We start from the raw sequence: 14298 nt of genomic DNA, 5'->3' as shown, positions 1-14298 counted from the left end.
CATGTATATACCTACACCAGTCTAAAATTAGTTGATGAAATAATTGTGATTCTTGGTGAGTGGCATCGGAAGTATATATTCTTTAACCACTTTGAGTCGATCTTCGTAGCTTAAGGCATGCTGTCATCATGTCATGGCCTTATGCAGTTTAACCCTTCCACATCCATAGATGGGAATTAGTTAAGATTTCCTCATTGCTTTCCAGTTCTCATTCAGATAATACCGTATCGATAGCTGAAGTGACGAGCCATCCTTACATCCTGTCTATCGCGCTGTGTAATAAATACTCCCATGGTATTAACGGGTATAGTACATCCACCACATGACCTCGCTTCCCACTAGCGCCAGTCTTCTCCTATAAATACCGGCCATTTCCCATCCATTTTGAAAATCAAGCGACTCTACGTATGTTTCTCCCCCCCCTACCTTGGGAGTCCCAAGAGAAAATTAAACACAAAGAATGATGGCTAACTTTCAACTACAGTTCAAAGAATCACTTTAGAGTAGACGTCCCACCTCTGAACTCTTCTAAAGAGCTACAGAATCTCCACCCTTGCTGATGACTTCTATGTCCTCAATGCCCTAAAGTGAAGCCGTGTTTACTCCCGCCTCGATGGCTGTTTCTACGAACATCTCGCTTCGGTGAGCTTGTACGAGTGCCTTCCGTCCAGGGAGTGGTGATGATCTTTACCTTGTCTTGATGTCTTGACTTCGGTCGGTCAGATTTGGTGGGTGTTGAGGAGGTCTGAAAGGTGTTTGATTCCATTCTTTTTCACTTTGATGTTGGTGATATATGATTGGGATTTGGAGTTTTTATGATACCCAGATTTGCTCAAATTAAATTATTATTTCAAACCTTTTTTCCTCTGTAAAATGATCTATCTTAAAACCTCAATTGGCAATATTTTTGAATCGCCAAATGTGAAGTATTCTTTCTAGTTGTAAATTTAACTCTCGTGCCGTTCTTGAGAAAATTTTCAATGGACTTCAGAAAACTCGGAATATGTTCCGCACATCCGACACGACACCCGTAAATTCGAAACGCTCGACGTAGTTATTATAACCCTACCTGTGCCACAAACTTTATTGACATCATTCGAAATTGAACTATATTCGAAGCGATTTCTTGCTGTACACCGCGCCATAGCTCATATGCTACCTAGTAGCTTTGTCCGCAGCCGGCGGCGCATATTGATAAATTTCCCTTGAGGGCCAATTAAAAGCTGATGGATCTACGAAGATCGCACCTTTTGCGAATCTCGTATTGGGCGGCTAGCTGTGTCTTCTGGTTTCTTGATTATATCCCCTATTAAGAGAATACTACCAATTGCTGAAGCCAAGCCATGAAGAGCAGAGCTTGAGCTATTGGAGGTTGAACCCGCCGTAATAGATGCATAGCGCCTTGCTGGCGCCTTCCATACAATAATGCATCACTGTTGCTTTTTCGCCATCCTTGACTAGTTTCGCGAGCTGCTTCACGTCCGAGGTCCGAGGGAGATAGAGGACAATATGGTCCGTAAACAAAGCGTATTCGCCGTATAACGTACCCAGGGAATAGGGTTCCATTGTGCTCATATTGAATACCTTGTCGGAGCGATACCCAGGGCCTGTGGAGGTGTTAGCACCTTCGAAGCCATAGACAAGCAAGAGGAGTTGAAAACATACCACCCATGGAGGGCTTGCAAACAGAACACTATATGGGCCCAGCTCCTTGAGTTGGTTGTTCACGATCTGGAGACTGTCGCCCTCGAACCAGGTAATCTTATCCTCAACTCCATATATCTTGGCATTGTGCTTCGCGCACTGCAAGACAGCCGGATTCTTCTCAATAGCATAAACCCGTTTCCAGCGACCCGATCGTGCAAAGGCGATGGTATTACCGCCAGCTCCAGCAAATGCATCAACCAAGATCATGCGAGACGCAGGAGCAGCGCTGGCAATATGCTCAGCTATCTTACTGTAGCAGTCTTCTTAGTCCACCCTACCTCTCAAAGACAAGAACAGTCTACTTACTTGGCAACTGGCTCAGGCGTAACGCCAAACCATGCATCATCTGTTAGCCATACACCTTCATCATACTTGGAGAAGATCTTATAGCGCTGTGCCCAATAACTACGCAGAGTCAGCTTTGTTCCAGATATCTTATGCTAGAGTGAATTGCAGTAATCGCATACTTCTGGATATCCCAAGGAACTTCTCCGATATCGTTGTAATGGTGAACCTCCGGAGGAGCTTCCTCTGTAGCATGATCTCCAGACATGGTTGGAGGCAAAAAGACGATAATTTGGTATCACCTGAGTAGTGTGCAATTTATCTATCACATGCCATCATTCGGATTCCTGTGAGGCTGTCATACAGAAATCTACAAAGCACCAACTAGCGATAAATAAATCATGATGCCGATAAGTTGATAACGTGGGTGTTTGTCTGGTTTGCAACTGGGCAGCAGCTCTCCACAATGCGATCGTGTTTACTCCGGCGTAAAGCACCAGAACTCGGGGTTATACTTAGGTTAATACACCTCATCTTATACACTATTCTCACCAAGGCCGGTCATGTTCGGAGTTCTGAACCGCTTCATCGGCCATCTGGACGGCGAACCAGTCCAGCAGGCTCGAGCCACCAACGATAATGCATTTGGCTTCCAAGTACTCCGCAACAAGGACCCGGAACTGCCCCTGGAGCCGTGGTTTGACTTTATTGTTGGCATTAATGGGCGTCTAATTGTGTGTGCAGATACAGTATCTCTGGTTAAAGCGATGCACTGACTTTACTATGACCAGGACTATCCAGACCCGAATCTCTTCGCTACGGAAGTTCGTAACTGCGCTGGCTCCAGTGTGACATTTGAAGTTTGGAGTGCAAAGGTGGGCTTTGTCCAAATCTTGCCAGACCACATCTCATTCTGACTAATTTTATTGTGTGTAGGGTCAGAAGACACACACCGTCTCTATTCCAATTCCCCCATCCAATCCCACGCTGGGCCTCGCATTGCAACTTGCGCCTCTTTCGTCGACACAACATATCTGGCATGTCCTGAACATCCCGTCACCGCTCAGTCCGGCATACCGGGCAGGGTTACTTCCACACTCAGACTACATTATCGGAACGCCCAGTGGAACATTACGGGGAGAATCCGCACTGGGAGAATTAGTGGAGGACCACCTGGACCGGACACTGGTGTTGTGGGTGTACAACAGCGAATTCGACGTAGTACGCGAGGTCGAGTTGGTGCCCACCCGAGGCTGGGGTGGTGAGGGCGCATTAGGGGCTGAACTAGGGTACGGCGCATTGCACAGACTACCAGTTGGATTGGGCGAGGAGGTAGAAGGCCCTGGCGAGGTAGTATTTGAACGCGTGCGGATGGCACCTCGACACCCGTCCTGGACCCGATGAATCCTACCTACGGCCAGGGTGTGGCACCTGGTGCAACCGCTGGCGGTCATTTTCTGGTCCCGGCCAATATGACAGCGCCGCCTCCCTTGGCATCGCAGGCGCCACGAAGCCTCTCTGGGTCACCAGCGCCTGGTCCGTCACCTGCTGCGCGCCGCGGCAAGACTCGTCAGTACGCCGTTTCGCCTAACCGGGCGTTCGATGAGTATTTTGCCGAGGGAGAACAGAAGAGTAAAGAGCAGGATTATGCTCCGTCACGGAAGGGAACGCCGCTGCCTCCTCCGCCGAAAGGAATTCGGTCCCCGCCACCGTCAGGAAGTCCCGCACCAGCGGAAGAGTAGGGGAGTGGATTAAATTAGGCATTCTGATCGTAGAGTTTCTTGTTTGTAGAGTATCATGAGTCTCCGGAGTTACGATGGTCGAGTGGGGTATGGTATACCAATTGATGGATTCGCAATATCAGTCAGTCTTTCACGGCGGTGCTGCGCACCAGTTTCTACTATAGTGGATATTAGACACTAACAGAATGTGCCGAACAAAGAGTCCTTGAATATAACTGTTTTAAAGTACACATATGCAATGGAATTTAAGCCATCCGAGCCGAAAATCGCAGCACGGGCTCCAAATGGCATCCGCTACAAGGAAAACAACCGAGAAAAGGAGGAGAGACAGACTGAAAATGCAATAATCTAGTGACCCTTGCTAACCAGCTCCTCCAGCTTCTTGCGGGTCTCCCCGATCTTATCTTCCATCATGCACGTGCCATGCCGCTGTGCGCCACGCCAGTAGACCAGATCTGCTCAGCCCGTTCACGGAGGTAGAGGTGCTGCTCGGCAATGGCGGGGACCTTCTTCTCGTACTCCCACACCAGGTCGGAGATGTTGCGCATGGTCACCGGCAGGAGGGACCAGGCGGCCACGGTACCGAACGCGAGCGGCGAGGCGGTGCGCAGCAAGATACCGCGGTTGCGGGACACGATGGAACCGGCCATGGCAGAGACGATGACATAGGCGCCGCCGGGGAGGAGACGCTCGCCGGACTCGGGCGACGGGGCCAACGAGGCGATGGTGTTGGTGAAAGCGTTCTCGATGTGGAGGGCCCGGGACAGGAAGTCGTTGAAGCAGTTCTCGGCGGCGAGGGAGTTTTCGTAGAGGAAAAGACGGGCGTGTCGGACCTGAGCCGTCAAGATATCTGTGGGAGTAGGGGACGAGGAGGAAGATGGAGACGACTTGGGAGGAGCAGGAGGCAGGGTCTTCGTGGGTTCCGGGATATCGGCAGGGAAGTCATCATAGATCGGTTTCCTCTGCACGAATCGTAATGATTAGACTGAGACCCTTGGGATGTAGGGACTAGATCTCTTCTGGGCTAGAGAAGCTGAGGTCGGATCATACCGCATTAGGTTCCTCTGCGAAGGCGGTTCGCCGGGGATAGAAGGCTACACCTCCAGCCAAAAGAGTGGCAGCGATGGGGGCCACAGCCCGCTAAACCGAGTCAGTACCGAACAAGAATACTTGCAGGAGATTACGGAAGGGCCAGGGAGTCTACCTGCTGGAACATCGGCCGAAAGGACATGCTGCGCGAGGCCAATGGACGGGAGAACAAGACGGGGAGTGATTTGAAGGTCGGCTGAGGGCTTGATGAAGTTCACGGGAAAGCGTGACTACGCCAAGACTTTTTTTCGGCGGGCGTTCGGCTTGTGCCTCCGTCATCGTCCGGCCCTTCTTTTGACTCTTGGACTCGCCTTGATTTTCCCCATTTCCCCTCTTCTCTCCCTCTCTCCGGACTATTTAAGATCTACTGTGTTTTTAGTCAATTCTGCACTGCTTACGATTGCACATTGACGGTCATTTTTACGACATCCATGTTGAATTGAGCTGCCTTCGCTCCCATGGCAGGACACATGCTGATGCCGCTGCGGCGTCGGCCATGGACCTGTCGGGCATGTCTGCAGCGACTGCAGCAGCCTCGTCGATCCTTGGAAACAGCCGCGTCGCCATCCTCCCGGTCAGATGTATACGATTACGCCCCCACGAACCATTCCACCCAGAAGAAGACCAATGACGACACCCTTCGACGAGTGTTCGATTCGCAGCCGTTCTGGAGAGAGTTCTCCCAGCGGAACGCCACCCAATCCAAGCCCACCGGATTGGTTCAGAACCAATACCTGACCAGCCCCGATGGTTTTCGCGCCTTTGCGAATGTCTCCCTACAGAGATGTCAAGCGATCGTCTCCAAAGTCCTCTCCGCTTCCACGCTGGAGGAATATCGGGACATGGCTCGGGATCTGGACCGGTTGAGTGATCTACTCTGCCGAGTGATCGACCTGTCAGATTTTATTAGAGTCATTCATCCTGACCCGCGCGTACAGGAGGCGGCTACGCAGGCGTATGCGCTAATGTTCGAGTACATGAATGTTCTGAATACTACCACAGGGCTCAACGATCAGCTGAAGAAGGCTGCTAGCAATCCGGATGTCAGTTCGCACTGGACGGAGGAAGAGAAAATCGTGGCGCAGATCCTGATTAAAGATTTCTCCAATTCCGCTATTCACATGCCACCAAATGAGAGACAGCGATTCGTGAACCTTTCGAACGACATCAGTCAGCTAGGGTCCAACTTTGTTAATAGCGCTGAGCCCGCAAAATCGCAGGTGGTGGTCGGCACCAATAGTCTGCGGGGCCTGGACCCGATTCTTGTCCAGCAGATCAGACGATGGAATCGCACTGCGTCTGTTCCGACGACGGGTATGATCCCACGGCTGGCGTTGCGGTCCGTTCACGACGAGGGTGTCCGCAAGGAAGTTTATTTGGCGACCCGAACATCCAGCTCGCGCCAGCTCCACCGGTTGGAGGAGCTGCTCAGCAAACGGGCGGAGCTCGCCCAGCTGTCGGGCCACCCCAGCTTCGGCCATATGACGCTCAGCGATAAAATGGCCAAAACCCCCGAGGCCGTTTCCAACTTTCTGACGGCGTTGGTGGGCAGCAACCGCGAGTATGTTCAGGAAGAACTGTCCAAGCTGCAGGCGATGAAAGGGGCGTCCCCACTGCAGCCGTGGGACCATGCCTACTATGTTCACCAACGCGTCCTGCAATATTCGCAGTCCCGGCGATCGCGTGAGCTGAGTGCCGTACCCGAGTTCTTTTCTTTGGGTACGGTGATGCAAGGGTTGTCGCGGCTGTTTGACCGCCTTTATGGTGTCCGGCTCGTGCCGCAGGAGACAGCTGCAGGTGAGACGTGGAACCCAGACGTGCGTCGATTGGACGTCGTGGACGAAGCCGAGCGCCATATTGCAGTGATCTACTGTGACCTGTTCTCTCGGCCTAACAAACATCCTAACCCTGCCCATTTCACCCTGCGATGCGCTCGGGAGATCTCCCCCGAGGAAGTGGCGGAGTGTGCCACGATGGATCATTCGGCACATCCTAACGATGGGATGGCCACCGCGGTTGATCCGCAATCCAAGACCCTCCGACAGCTGCCGACGATCGCATTGGTGTGTGACTTCGCGGAGCCGCCAGCGACCGGCGCGGGGCGCCCGTCGTTGCTCAGCGAACACAGCGTGCGGACGCTGTTCCACGAGATGGGTCATGCGCTGCATTCCATTCTGGGACAGACTCGCTTGCAGTCCATTTCCGGGACGCGGTGCGCGACCGATTTTGCCGAATTACCGTCGGTTCTCATGGAGCGGTTTGCTACCGAACCCGCGGTGCTCTCCATGTACGCCCGCCATTGGCAGACCGACCAGCCACTGTCCGAGAGTATGATGCTGAGCATGGAGAAGGATCGCCTGGCCCACGGTTCGATCTACGGTGCCGTGGAGAACGAGGCCCAGATCCTCATGGCGCTGGTGGACCAGGCCTACCACTCCATCCCGGCCGACAAAGCCGGCCAGATTGACAGCACGGCACTTTACCACCAGGTCTCGTCGGCCCACTCGACGCTGCCTGACCCGACGGACAGCCGGCCGCCCACGTCGTGGCAGGGGTTCTTCGGCCATCTCTACGGCTACGGCGCCACCTACTACAGTTATATCTTCGATCGGGCGATCGCCAACAAGATCTGGGAAGACGTCTTCCAGGCGGGCAAGGCGGCGGTGGATCGGCAGGCAGGCGAGCGCTACAAGAACGAAGTGCTCCGCTGGGGCGGTGGACGCAATGGATGGGACTGCGTGGCCGGGGTGTTGGGAGGCGCCAACGCGGCCAACGCAAACGGGCGACTGGCGGAAGGCGGCGACGAAGCCATGCGCGAAGTCGGTCGATGGGGGTTGGGCCGGGATGGCGTCTCGGGCTAAACATGCACGCTGCGATAGATCCTGTAGACTAGCTCACTAACTCACTAACTATAGTAGACCATCTTATATGTATACCCAATCAATCATAATACCCTGTCTCACATCGTCCCTCCCCCCACTAAACTACACTAAACTCACTTCTCTTCGTCTGCTGACCGTGGCAGAGAAGGATCCACGGCGCCAATGTACGACCAACAGCTCGGCATGCATTCCCTTGGCTGCCAATCTGCCATCTCAGATGCATGTGGGTTTGGCATCAAGAACTACTAGTCATAGTGTCACGCCGAATTAGGGAAAGACCCGGTCTTTTGTAGCGGTGACGGGTTATATTATATTAACTATATTATATTATTTATCTTAGTTTGTCCTCTTTTATTCTTTGCGGGAGAACTCTTATCTTCCTTATATCTGGTCTTATTACTTCTAGCCAATACATATCTGACACTATTCATCTACTTTAAAATTCCCATCTTCTCCTGCAACACGAGATATGGTGTCCTTGCCTTTTCCGATTTATCTAACCTATACCCATACCTATACTCATACTTATACCAAATAAATCAAACCAATTGCTAGTTATACAACCCAACCCAGTCAACAAACCACCAACACCACGACAATCAACACAATTCAACCCAACCCAGTCCAACACCAACGCATTGAACCCAATCCAACTCAACCCCCAAAAAGAAGACAAAAATACATGAACCCCCGAACCCCAAACAGAACCCCCCAAAGCAAAATGCCCCCCACCAAGCACCTCCCCAACGGCACCTACCCCTACAACCACAACAACAGAAACAGCACATCAACATCCAGCTTCACGACCTCCATATCCACCAATTCGCTCACCTCAAAGCTGGACACCAACATCAACCACCACAGTACCAACAACAACAACAACACTAACAACAACACACTCACCCGGCACCCCACGCTAACCAGTCTGACGCGATGGGTATCCAGGAAGATGTCTCGACCGAGACTGCGCAATCATGCTGGGGAGCTCAACGAGGGGAGAAATCTGTCTGAAGACGAGGAAGACGGGAGAACGACGGAGGACGATTATGCGGCGTGGTGTTGGGCGTTTAGTGAGGGGCGGACGGGGGGGGACTTATTCTCATGGCTATGAGTATGATCATGAGTATGGGTATGCATCTTATGGTGAACATGGTCCTGGTCCTGGTCCTGTTCATGGGCAGAAGAAGTATGACGAGAATCTACTATTCTCCGATTTCAATGAACAAAACCCTCCAAATGGTGGACCACATTCTCGGAAGTATGAAGCACACGGTCACGACCATACATACGCCGATCATGGTGGGGAACAGGGCACGACGAAGAACACGAGGGGGACGTACACGTTTCTCCAGAATCCAAATGATCGACTGGGACGATACGAGAGCTCGGATAGTGTTCCGGCGGATCAGCTGGTGCGATTTACGCCGATCGGACACTATGGGTATAGTCCCTTGACGGCGGGGCGACCTGTGTCGCCGCCACGTCGCATCCTGACCCCGGCCAGGTATGCGGAGACGAATCGGATGGAGAGGGAGAAGAGTGATGAGTTGAAGCAGAAGCAGAGAGGGTTCTGGGGGCCGGTGAGGGCGCTCTGGGTTTCTTTGCGGCGGTCTCGGTGAGATATGACTTACTACATGTAATACCTTGTCCATTTCCTTTGTTTGTTTTTGTCTATGTTTTACTACAATGTGTCTCCAACTTGCGATTGATACCCATGGATAGTACGTTAATCAAATAAAAAATATCATCCTGGTTCTTCCTTTTTTTTTTTTGCTTCCTCTCTGGACTCGATAAACATGTCCGATATAGTACACTGCATTAATCGGAGACCCATGACTGCACACATAAGAAAGACAAAGAAAAAGAAATAAGAAAATATTGCGGCCCAAGACCAACGCCTCGTGGAGTCGCTGAACAACGCATCGTCCGCGGTCCACAGTCGGGGTCCAGTCCACACCAAAATAAATCTGCATGAGCGGCGAACACAGCGGAGGCTAAACAGGGGTATCCTGAGCTCTTATTACATACAACTGCATAGTTAATACAAGAACCGACAATCCAATCACATACAAAGGAAAGATACGTCGAGGTCATGCGGAACCTCGTCGCCAGCCGATGACCATGTCGATTACCTCGACGCTCCCTCACCAGCCCGATTATCATCCGAACGGCTGCTGGACCTTTCCGGCTGCGGAGTCATCGCGGGGCTGCGATCTGGTGTTGCACGTTGCGACACCGAGGCAAGCTCCCGAATGAGTCTGTCCGGTGTGTTAGTTCAGCCCTCACAAGAGAAACCAGGTCAACCTACCGTTGGTGCTCGTCATACCAGTCATCGTTGGCCGTGCGGATGTGCTTAAGCTGTTCCTGAATGCTTGCTATCTGCAACAACCGTCCAATTAGTACTCCTGCCTGCCGAGGGAACGGACCATGTGATGTTACGTGAAGGGGTGACATTCGGGGATTTCTGAAGGGTAGGTCGATGATAAACGGGGAGGTCCCACCGTTCCCTCAATGGATGAACCAAGGTCCTCACCTTCCGCTGTGGCCGGACCGGCGTTTCCTCCAGCAGGGGCCTTCTCGCCTTCGGCCGCCCACCGGCTGCTCTCAAGCCCGGCGCCCTTGCCCTCGGCCTTCAGGGCCGCCACCTCCGCCTCGAGCTCACGAATGCGCTTGCGGCTGCTCGAGATCGCCGAGTCGACCTCGCCCAACTGGTTGAGCAGCGACATGTTCTTGTCAATCTGATCGTTCAGGTCCCTCTCGCCTTGCACGAGCTTCTCGTCCATCGCCCGGTTCTGTGTCCTCAGCTCGTCGAGTTCAATGTGGATGGCTTCCTGCTTGCTCTTGAGCTGCGACAGCTCCTCCTGAGACGCGGACAGCTGCTGCTGCACGGTCTCGGCTTCCGACTTGGAGCTGGCAGACGCCGCCACAAGCTCTTCGAGCTCCTGCGCCCGGCTGCTCACGGCCTGGTGCTTTTGTTCCCACTCATTCTTCTCGGCCTCGATCTTGGAAAGCTCAGCACCCTGCTTGCTGGCGATCTCTTTCGACTCCACAACGGACTGCTCAGCAGCAGACAGCTTCTTCTCCATGTCCGCAATGGTGGCCTTCAAGGCATCCAAAACGGAGTGGTCCTGGGCAGCGGCCTGGGCGTGGGAAAGCTGCTCATGAACCTCCGCAAGAGCCGCCTCGTGTGCCTTCTGAAGCTCCTCAACCTTAGCCTTGTTGGAGGATTCCAGATCAGCGCGGACGCTCGAGAGCTTCTCTTCGTGGACAGTAAGGAGTTCTTCAATGGCCTTGCTGTGCTCGGCCTCGGTCTCGGCAGCCTTAGACTCCCGAAGAGCTTCCAGCTCGGTGTGCAACTGAGCCTTGGTCTCGCTGTACTCCTTGTGGACACCAGCCAGTTCCTTTTCGTGAGACTCGGTGTGCGAGGCAAGCTCGCCGGCGTGGCGTTCAAGGGCGGCCTTGAGCTCTGCCTCGAGAGTCTCGATCTTCTGCGCGTGGCTGGTCTCCAGCTCGCGGTTGGTAGATGTCAATGCATCGAGCTTGGCCTGGACTTCACTGAGAGCTTCTTCATGGGATCCAGTGGCGTCCGCCTTGGCCTTCTCCAGCTCAGCAGCGTGTTGCGCCTTCAGCTCTTCGAGGGCCTGGGAGTGTTTGTCGGCAGTAGCCGCTGCCTCCTTGAGGTGCTCCTCCAGTGCTTTCTCGGCCACAGCGGCCTTCTCCTCAAGGGCCTGGGCGTGCTTGTCAGCATTGGCAGAAGCTTCCTTCAGGTGCTCCTCAAGAGCCTTCTCAGCTGCGGCAGCCTTCTCCTCGAGCGCTCTCAGCTGGCTTTCCTGCTCGGCATCCTTGGCCTTGGTTTTACTCTCGAATTCAACGAGGCTTTGCTGCAGCGCCTCGGCCTCCTGCCGCTTGCTGTGAACCTCATCATGGAGAGACTTGATTGCGTCCTGTTCGGTCGACAACTGGGACTCTAGCGCGCCAACCTTCTCTTTCAGTTCCTCAATTTCTTGGACTGCAACAGCCTGCGCGGAGTTAGCACCCTCCTCCGCGGCCTGTCGTGCTTCGCTGAGAGCGTGCTCTGCTGCTTCCAGTTTCTGCTGGAGGGCCTGCAGCTCCGCCTGGTGAGCGGCATCCCGTTCGCTGACAGCCTCTTCCCGACCCTTCTTTGCCGCAGCCTCGGCGGCCTCCAGAGCATCCCGGAGTTCTTGGAGCTGCTGGGTATGAGTGGTACCGGCTGATTCGACGGCTTCCTTGGCAACCGCGAGTTCTTGGGCATGGGCCGTGGATGCGGAGGCGAGGGCTTCCTCATGCTCCGCCTTGAGCTTCGCAACGGCAGCTTCATGAGCCGCTTCCAACTCCTTGATCTTCTCATCCCGTGCATTCGCGGCGGACTCGCGCGCCTCCAGGAATTCAGCCTCCATCTTCTTCATCGCCTCCTTCAGCTCTGCGATTTCCTGGACCTTTTCAGCGACAACTTCAGGGGTCTCCTCATTACCCTTCGCAGCCGACTCCGCCTCGGCCAGCTTGGCAGTCAGAGAAGCAACCTGTTCCTCGAGGGTGGAAACCTCCTGTTTGGCAGACTCCTCCGCCGCGCGAACTCCCTGCTCCTTGGCTTGATTCAACTTTTCCATCTCGATATTGAGATTGGCGATTACTTGATCACGGCCATTCAATTCCCGTTCGAGGCTATCCAGAGCCAAGGCCTTCTCCTCCTGGAGTCCTTTGGTGACCGTTTCGAGGTTGGCTTTCTGCGACTCCAATTCCGCCTTGAGAGACTCGATCTGCTCTGCATATGCAGCGGTAGAAGCCTTCTGTTCCGCAAGTTCTTTCTCCAGAGCCTCCAGTTGCGCTTGGTGGGACTGCTTCAGCTCCTCCAAGGCTGCAGCAGTCTGGTCATCTCCCTGGGCAGAAGCGGACTTGGCTGCTTCATCCAGATCCTTCAGAGACTTCTCTTCCAGCTCTTTCCGCGTCGCCTCGGCCTCTTCCAGCTGGACCCGCAAGGCTTGCAATTGCTCCGCATGGTCTGCGGCCAGCCGTTCGAGCTCGGCTGCGTGCTGTTCCCGAAGGGTCTTGAGAGCCTCTTCTTGGTCCTTGGAGCTGTCCTCCGTCTGAGACACCGACAGCTGGGCCAGCTTCTCATTCACGGCGTCTAGCTCCGCTTTGAGGCTCGTCACGGTCGTCTCACTTTCGGACAGCTTACTCTGGAGAGCATTCAGCTTCGCCGCGTCCTCCTCTGAGGTCTTGGTCACGGTGCTCAACCTTTTCGTAGCAGTCGACGTGGGCCGGGTGGCCGTCGAGGGCCGGCTGACGGGCCGCGTAGCACTCGTGGAGGAACTCGAAGGGCGAACGGTCGATGTAGTCGTAGGCTTCGTCGCGGTCCTCGCCGAAGCGGTGCTGGTACGCGATACCGAGGACACAGAGTTCCTCTTCTCGGTTGTGGTGGTGCTTGCAATGCTCGACCGCCGGTCGTGAATGGAGCTCGGCCTGGGTGCCCGGGTGGTGGGGGTCCCGACGAGAGACATCCGCTTCGCCGTCCCAGAGATCCCCCGCCTCTCATCGGAAGAGCTCACAGCCCCTCGGGATTTCTCATCGGCGGAGCTACTGATCGAGGCACGGGATCGGTGCGAGGCCGTCGTGGACGTACTCAGGGGCTTCCGGACGGTCGAAGTCGTGGTCGGGCGGGTAGGAGGCTTGCTCAAGGTGCTGCCATTCATCGACGCACGCGTGGTGGACGTGGTCTTGGGTGGACCAGACATGGAGCTGGGCCTTTTTGTAGTTGTTCCCGAGACGGGCTGCTTGGCCGTAGTCGATGTTGGGCGGCTCTTGACCGGCGAGGCCTTGGTATTCTCTTTGTCCTTGGAGACGTCCGGGCTGGTCAGAGGTCCTTCGCTGCCGGACATGACGGTCGACTCAATTGGGGTCGCGGGGGGTGCATTTTCAGAGTCGACCTCGACGGGCGCGGCAACCGGGACCGGTTCCTCAGTAGAAGCCATTGTGAGTGGGTGGGAGTCGGGATTGCTTCCAGGATCGGTAGGAACTCAGGTACGGAACAAGCGATGGGTCTTCAATGGCGGTCTAGCGAATTGAGACAGTCCACGTTAGTCTCGGTGGGCAACCAACAAATTGGGTGATTGGGCCATGAACCCATGCAATGCTCAACCAGGAGCTTCCCGCAATGCAGCTTCTGCGGGAGGTTAGGTGCATGTGGCATGCAGAGACGATCCATGATTCTGCTCGAGGCAGCGGCAGTACAGGTTCCCTCGGGGCGGTTCTCCTTTTCAGTCCTTCCGAGGTTCCCCTGAAGATGAAACAAAACAGCAAAGCACTTACTCAACAATGCACTTGACCGTCAATTGAAAGGAGACCAAGTAGAAAGTACCGGGACTCGCTGAATCGGTACCGTGCCGACGCGTGTTTTGTCCTTTATCCCGAAAGTGACGATGCAAACAAAAAAGACAATGCAACCCACTCACCACACGGGGACGGTGAGAAGAACAGAAGGGGGATTAAAGAGAATATACTATTAAACAAATTAAAATGGTACAAGAAAAGGAAGAAATTGGGGGGAAAGGGTGAGAGTGAGGTGAAAGGTGAGA

At 54.1% G+C, this 14298-nt stretch overlaps 6 protein-coding genes across 6 annotated transcripts; 3 read left to right on the top strand and 3 right to left on the bottom strand.

Moving 5' to 3' along the window:
• Positions 1-1362: 1362 nt before the first annotated feature.
• ANOM_007803 (RNA methyltransferase) lies at positions 1363-2260 on the bottom strand (the record flags this gene model as incomplete). Its single annotated transcript, XM_015553059.1, has 3 exons — positions 1363-1957; positions 2014-2112; positions 2175-2260. 3 exons carry the CDS (start codon positions 2258-2260, stop codon positions 1363-1365), a joined length of 780 nt encoding a protein of 259 aa, XP_015405942.1.
• A 286-nt stretch (positions 2261-2546) lies between these two features.
• On the top strand, positions 2547-3734 carry ANOM_007802 (putative Golgi reassembly stacking protein; the record flags this gene model as incomplete). The annotated part of the gene is made up of 4 exons (XM_015553058.1): positions 2547-2726; positions 2784-2867; positions 2929-3357; positions 3414-3734. The coding sequence occupies exons 1-4, from the start codon at positions 2556-2558 to the stop codon at positions 3732-3734; spliced, it is 1005 nt and encodes a 334-aa protein (XP_015405941.1). The 5' UTR covers positions 2547-2555.
• A 186-nt stretch (positions 3735-3920) lies between these two features.
• On the bottom strand, positions 3921-5000 carry ANOM_007801 (MICOS complex subunit MIC26/MIC27; the record flags this gene model as incomplete). The annotated part of the gene is made up of 3 exons (XM_015553057.1): positions 3921-4696; positions 4785-4874; positions 4939-5000. Coding segments are annotated over 3 exons (699 nt in total), but the record flags the coding sequence as incomplete, so codon positions are not given.
• A 281-nt stretch (positions 5001-5281) lies between these two features.
• ANOM_007800 (mitochondrial intermediate peptidase) lies at positions 5282-7684 on the top strand (the record flags this gene model as incomplete). Its single annotated transcript, XM_015553056.1, has 1 exon — positions 5282-7684. The coding sequence occupies one exon, from the start codon at positions 5282-5284 to the stop codon at positions 7682-7684; it is 2403 nt and encodes an 800-aa protein (XP_015405943.1).
• Positions 7685-8426: 742 nt separating this feature from the next.
• ANOM_007799 (uncharacterized protein) lies at positions 8427-9324 on the top strand (the record flags this gene model as incomplete). The annotated part of the gene is made up of 2 exons (XM_015553055.1): positions 8427-8568; positions 8651-9324. 2 exons carry the CDS (start codon positions 8427-8429, stop codon positions 9322-9324), a joined length of 816 nt encoding a protein of 271 aa, XP_015405928.1.
• A 413-nt stretch (positions 9325-9737) lies between these two features.
• On the bottom strand, positions 9738-13695 carry ANOM_007798 (M protein repeat protein; the record flags this gene model as incomplete). Its single annotated transcript, XM_015553054.1, has 3 exons — positions 9738-9963; positions 10014-10076; positions 10145-13695. 3 exons carry the CDS (start codon positions 13693-13695, stop codon positions 9834-9836), a joined length of 3744 nt encoding a protein of 1247 aa, XP_015405927.1. The 3' UTR covers positions 9738-9833.
• Between the last annotated feature and the right edge of the window lie 603 nt (positions 13696-14298).

The sequence above is a fragment of the Aspergillus nomiae genome, assembly GCF_001204775.2.
Source record: "Aspergillus nomiae NRRL 13137 chromosome Unknown contig00177, whole genome shotgun sequence".
Lineage (NCBI taxonomy): Eukaryota > Fungi > Ascomycota > Eurotiomycetes > Eurotiales > Aspergillaceae > Aspergillus > Aspergillus nomiae.
The sequence above is the reverse complement of the archived record's forward strand: the minus strand, read 5'-3'. Positions and strand labels throughout refer to the sequence as shown.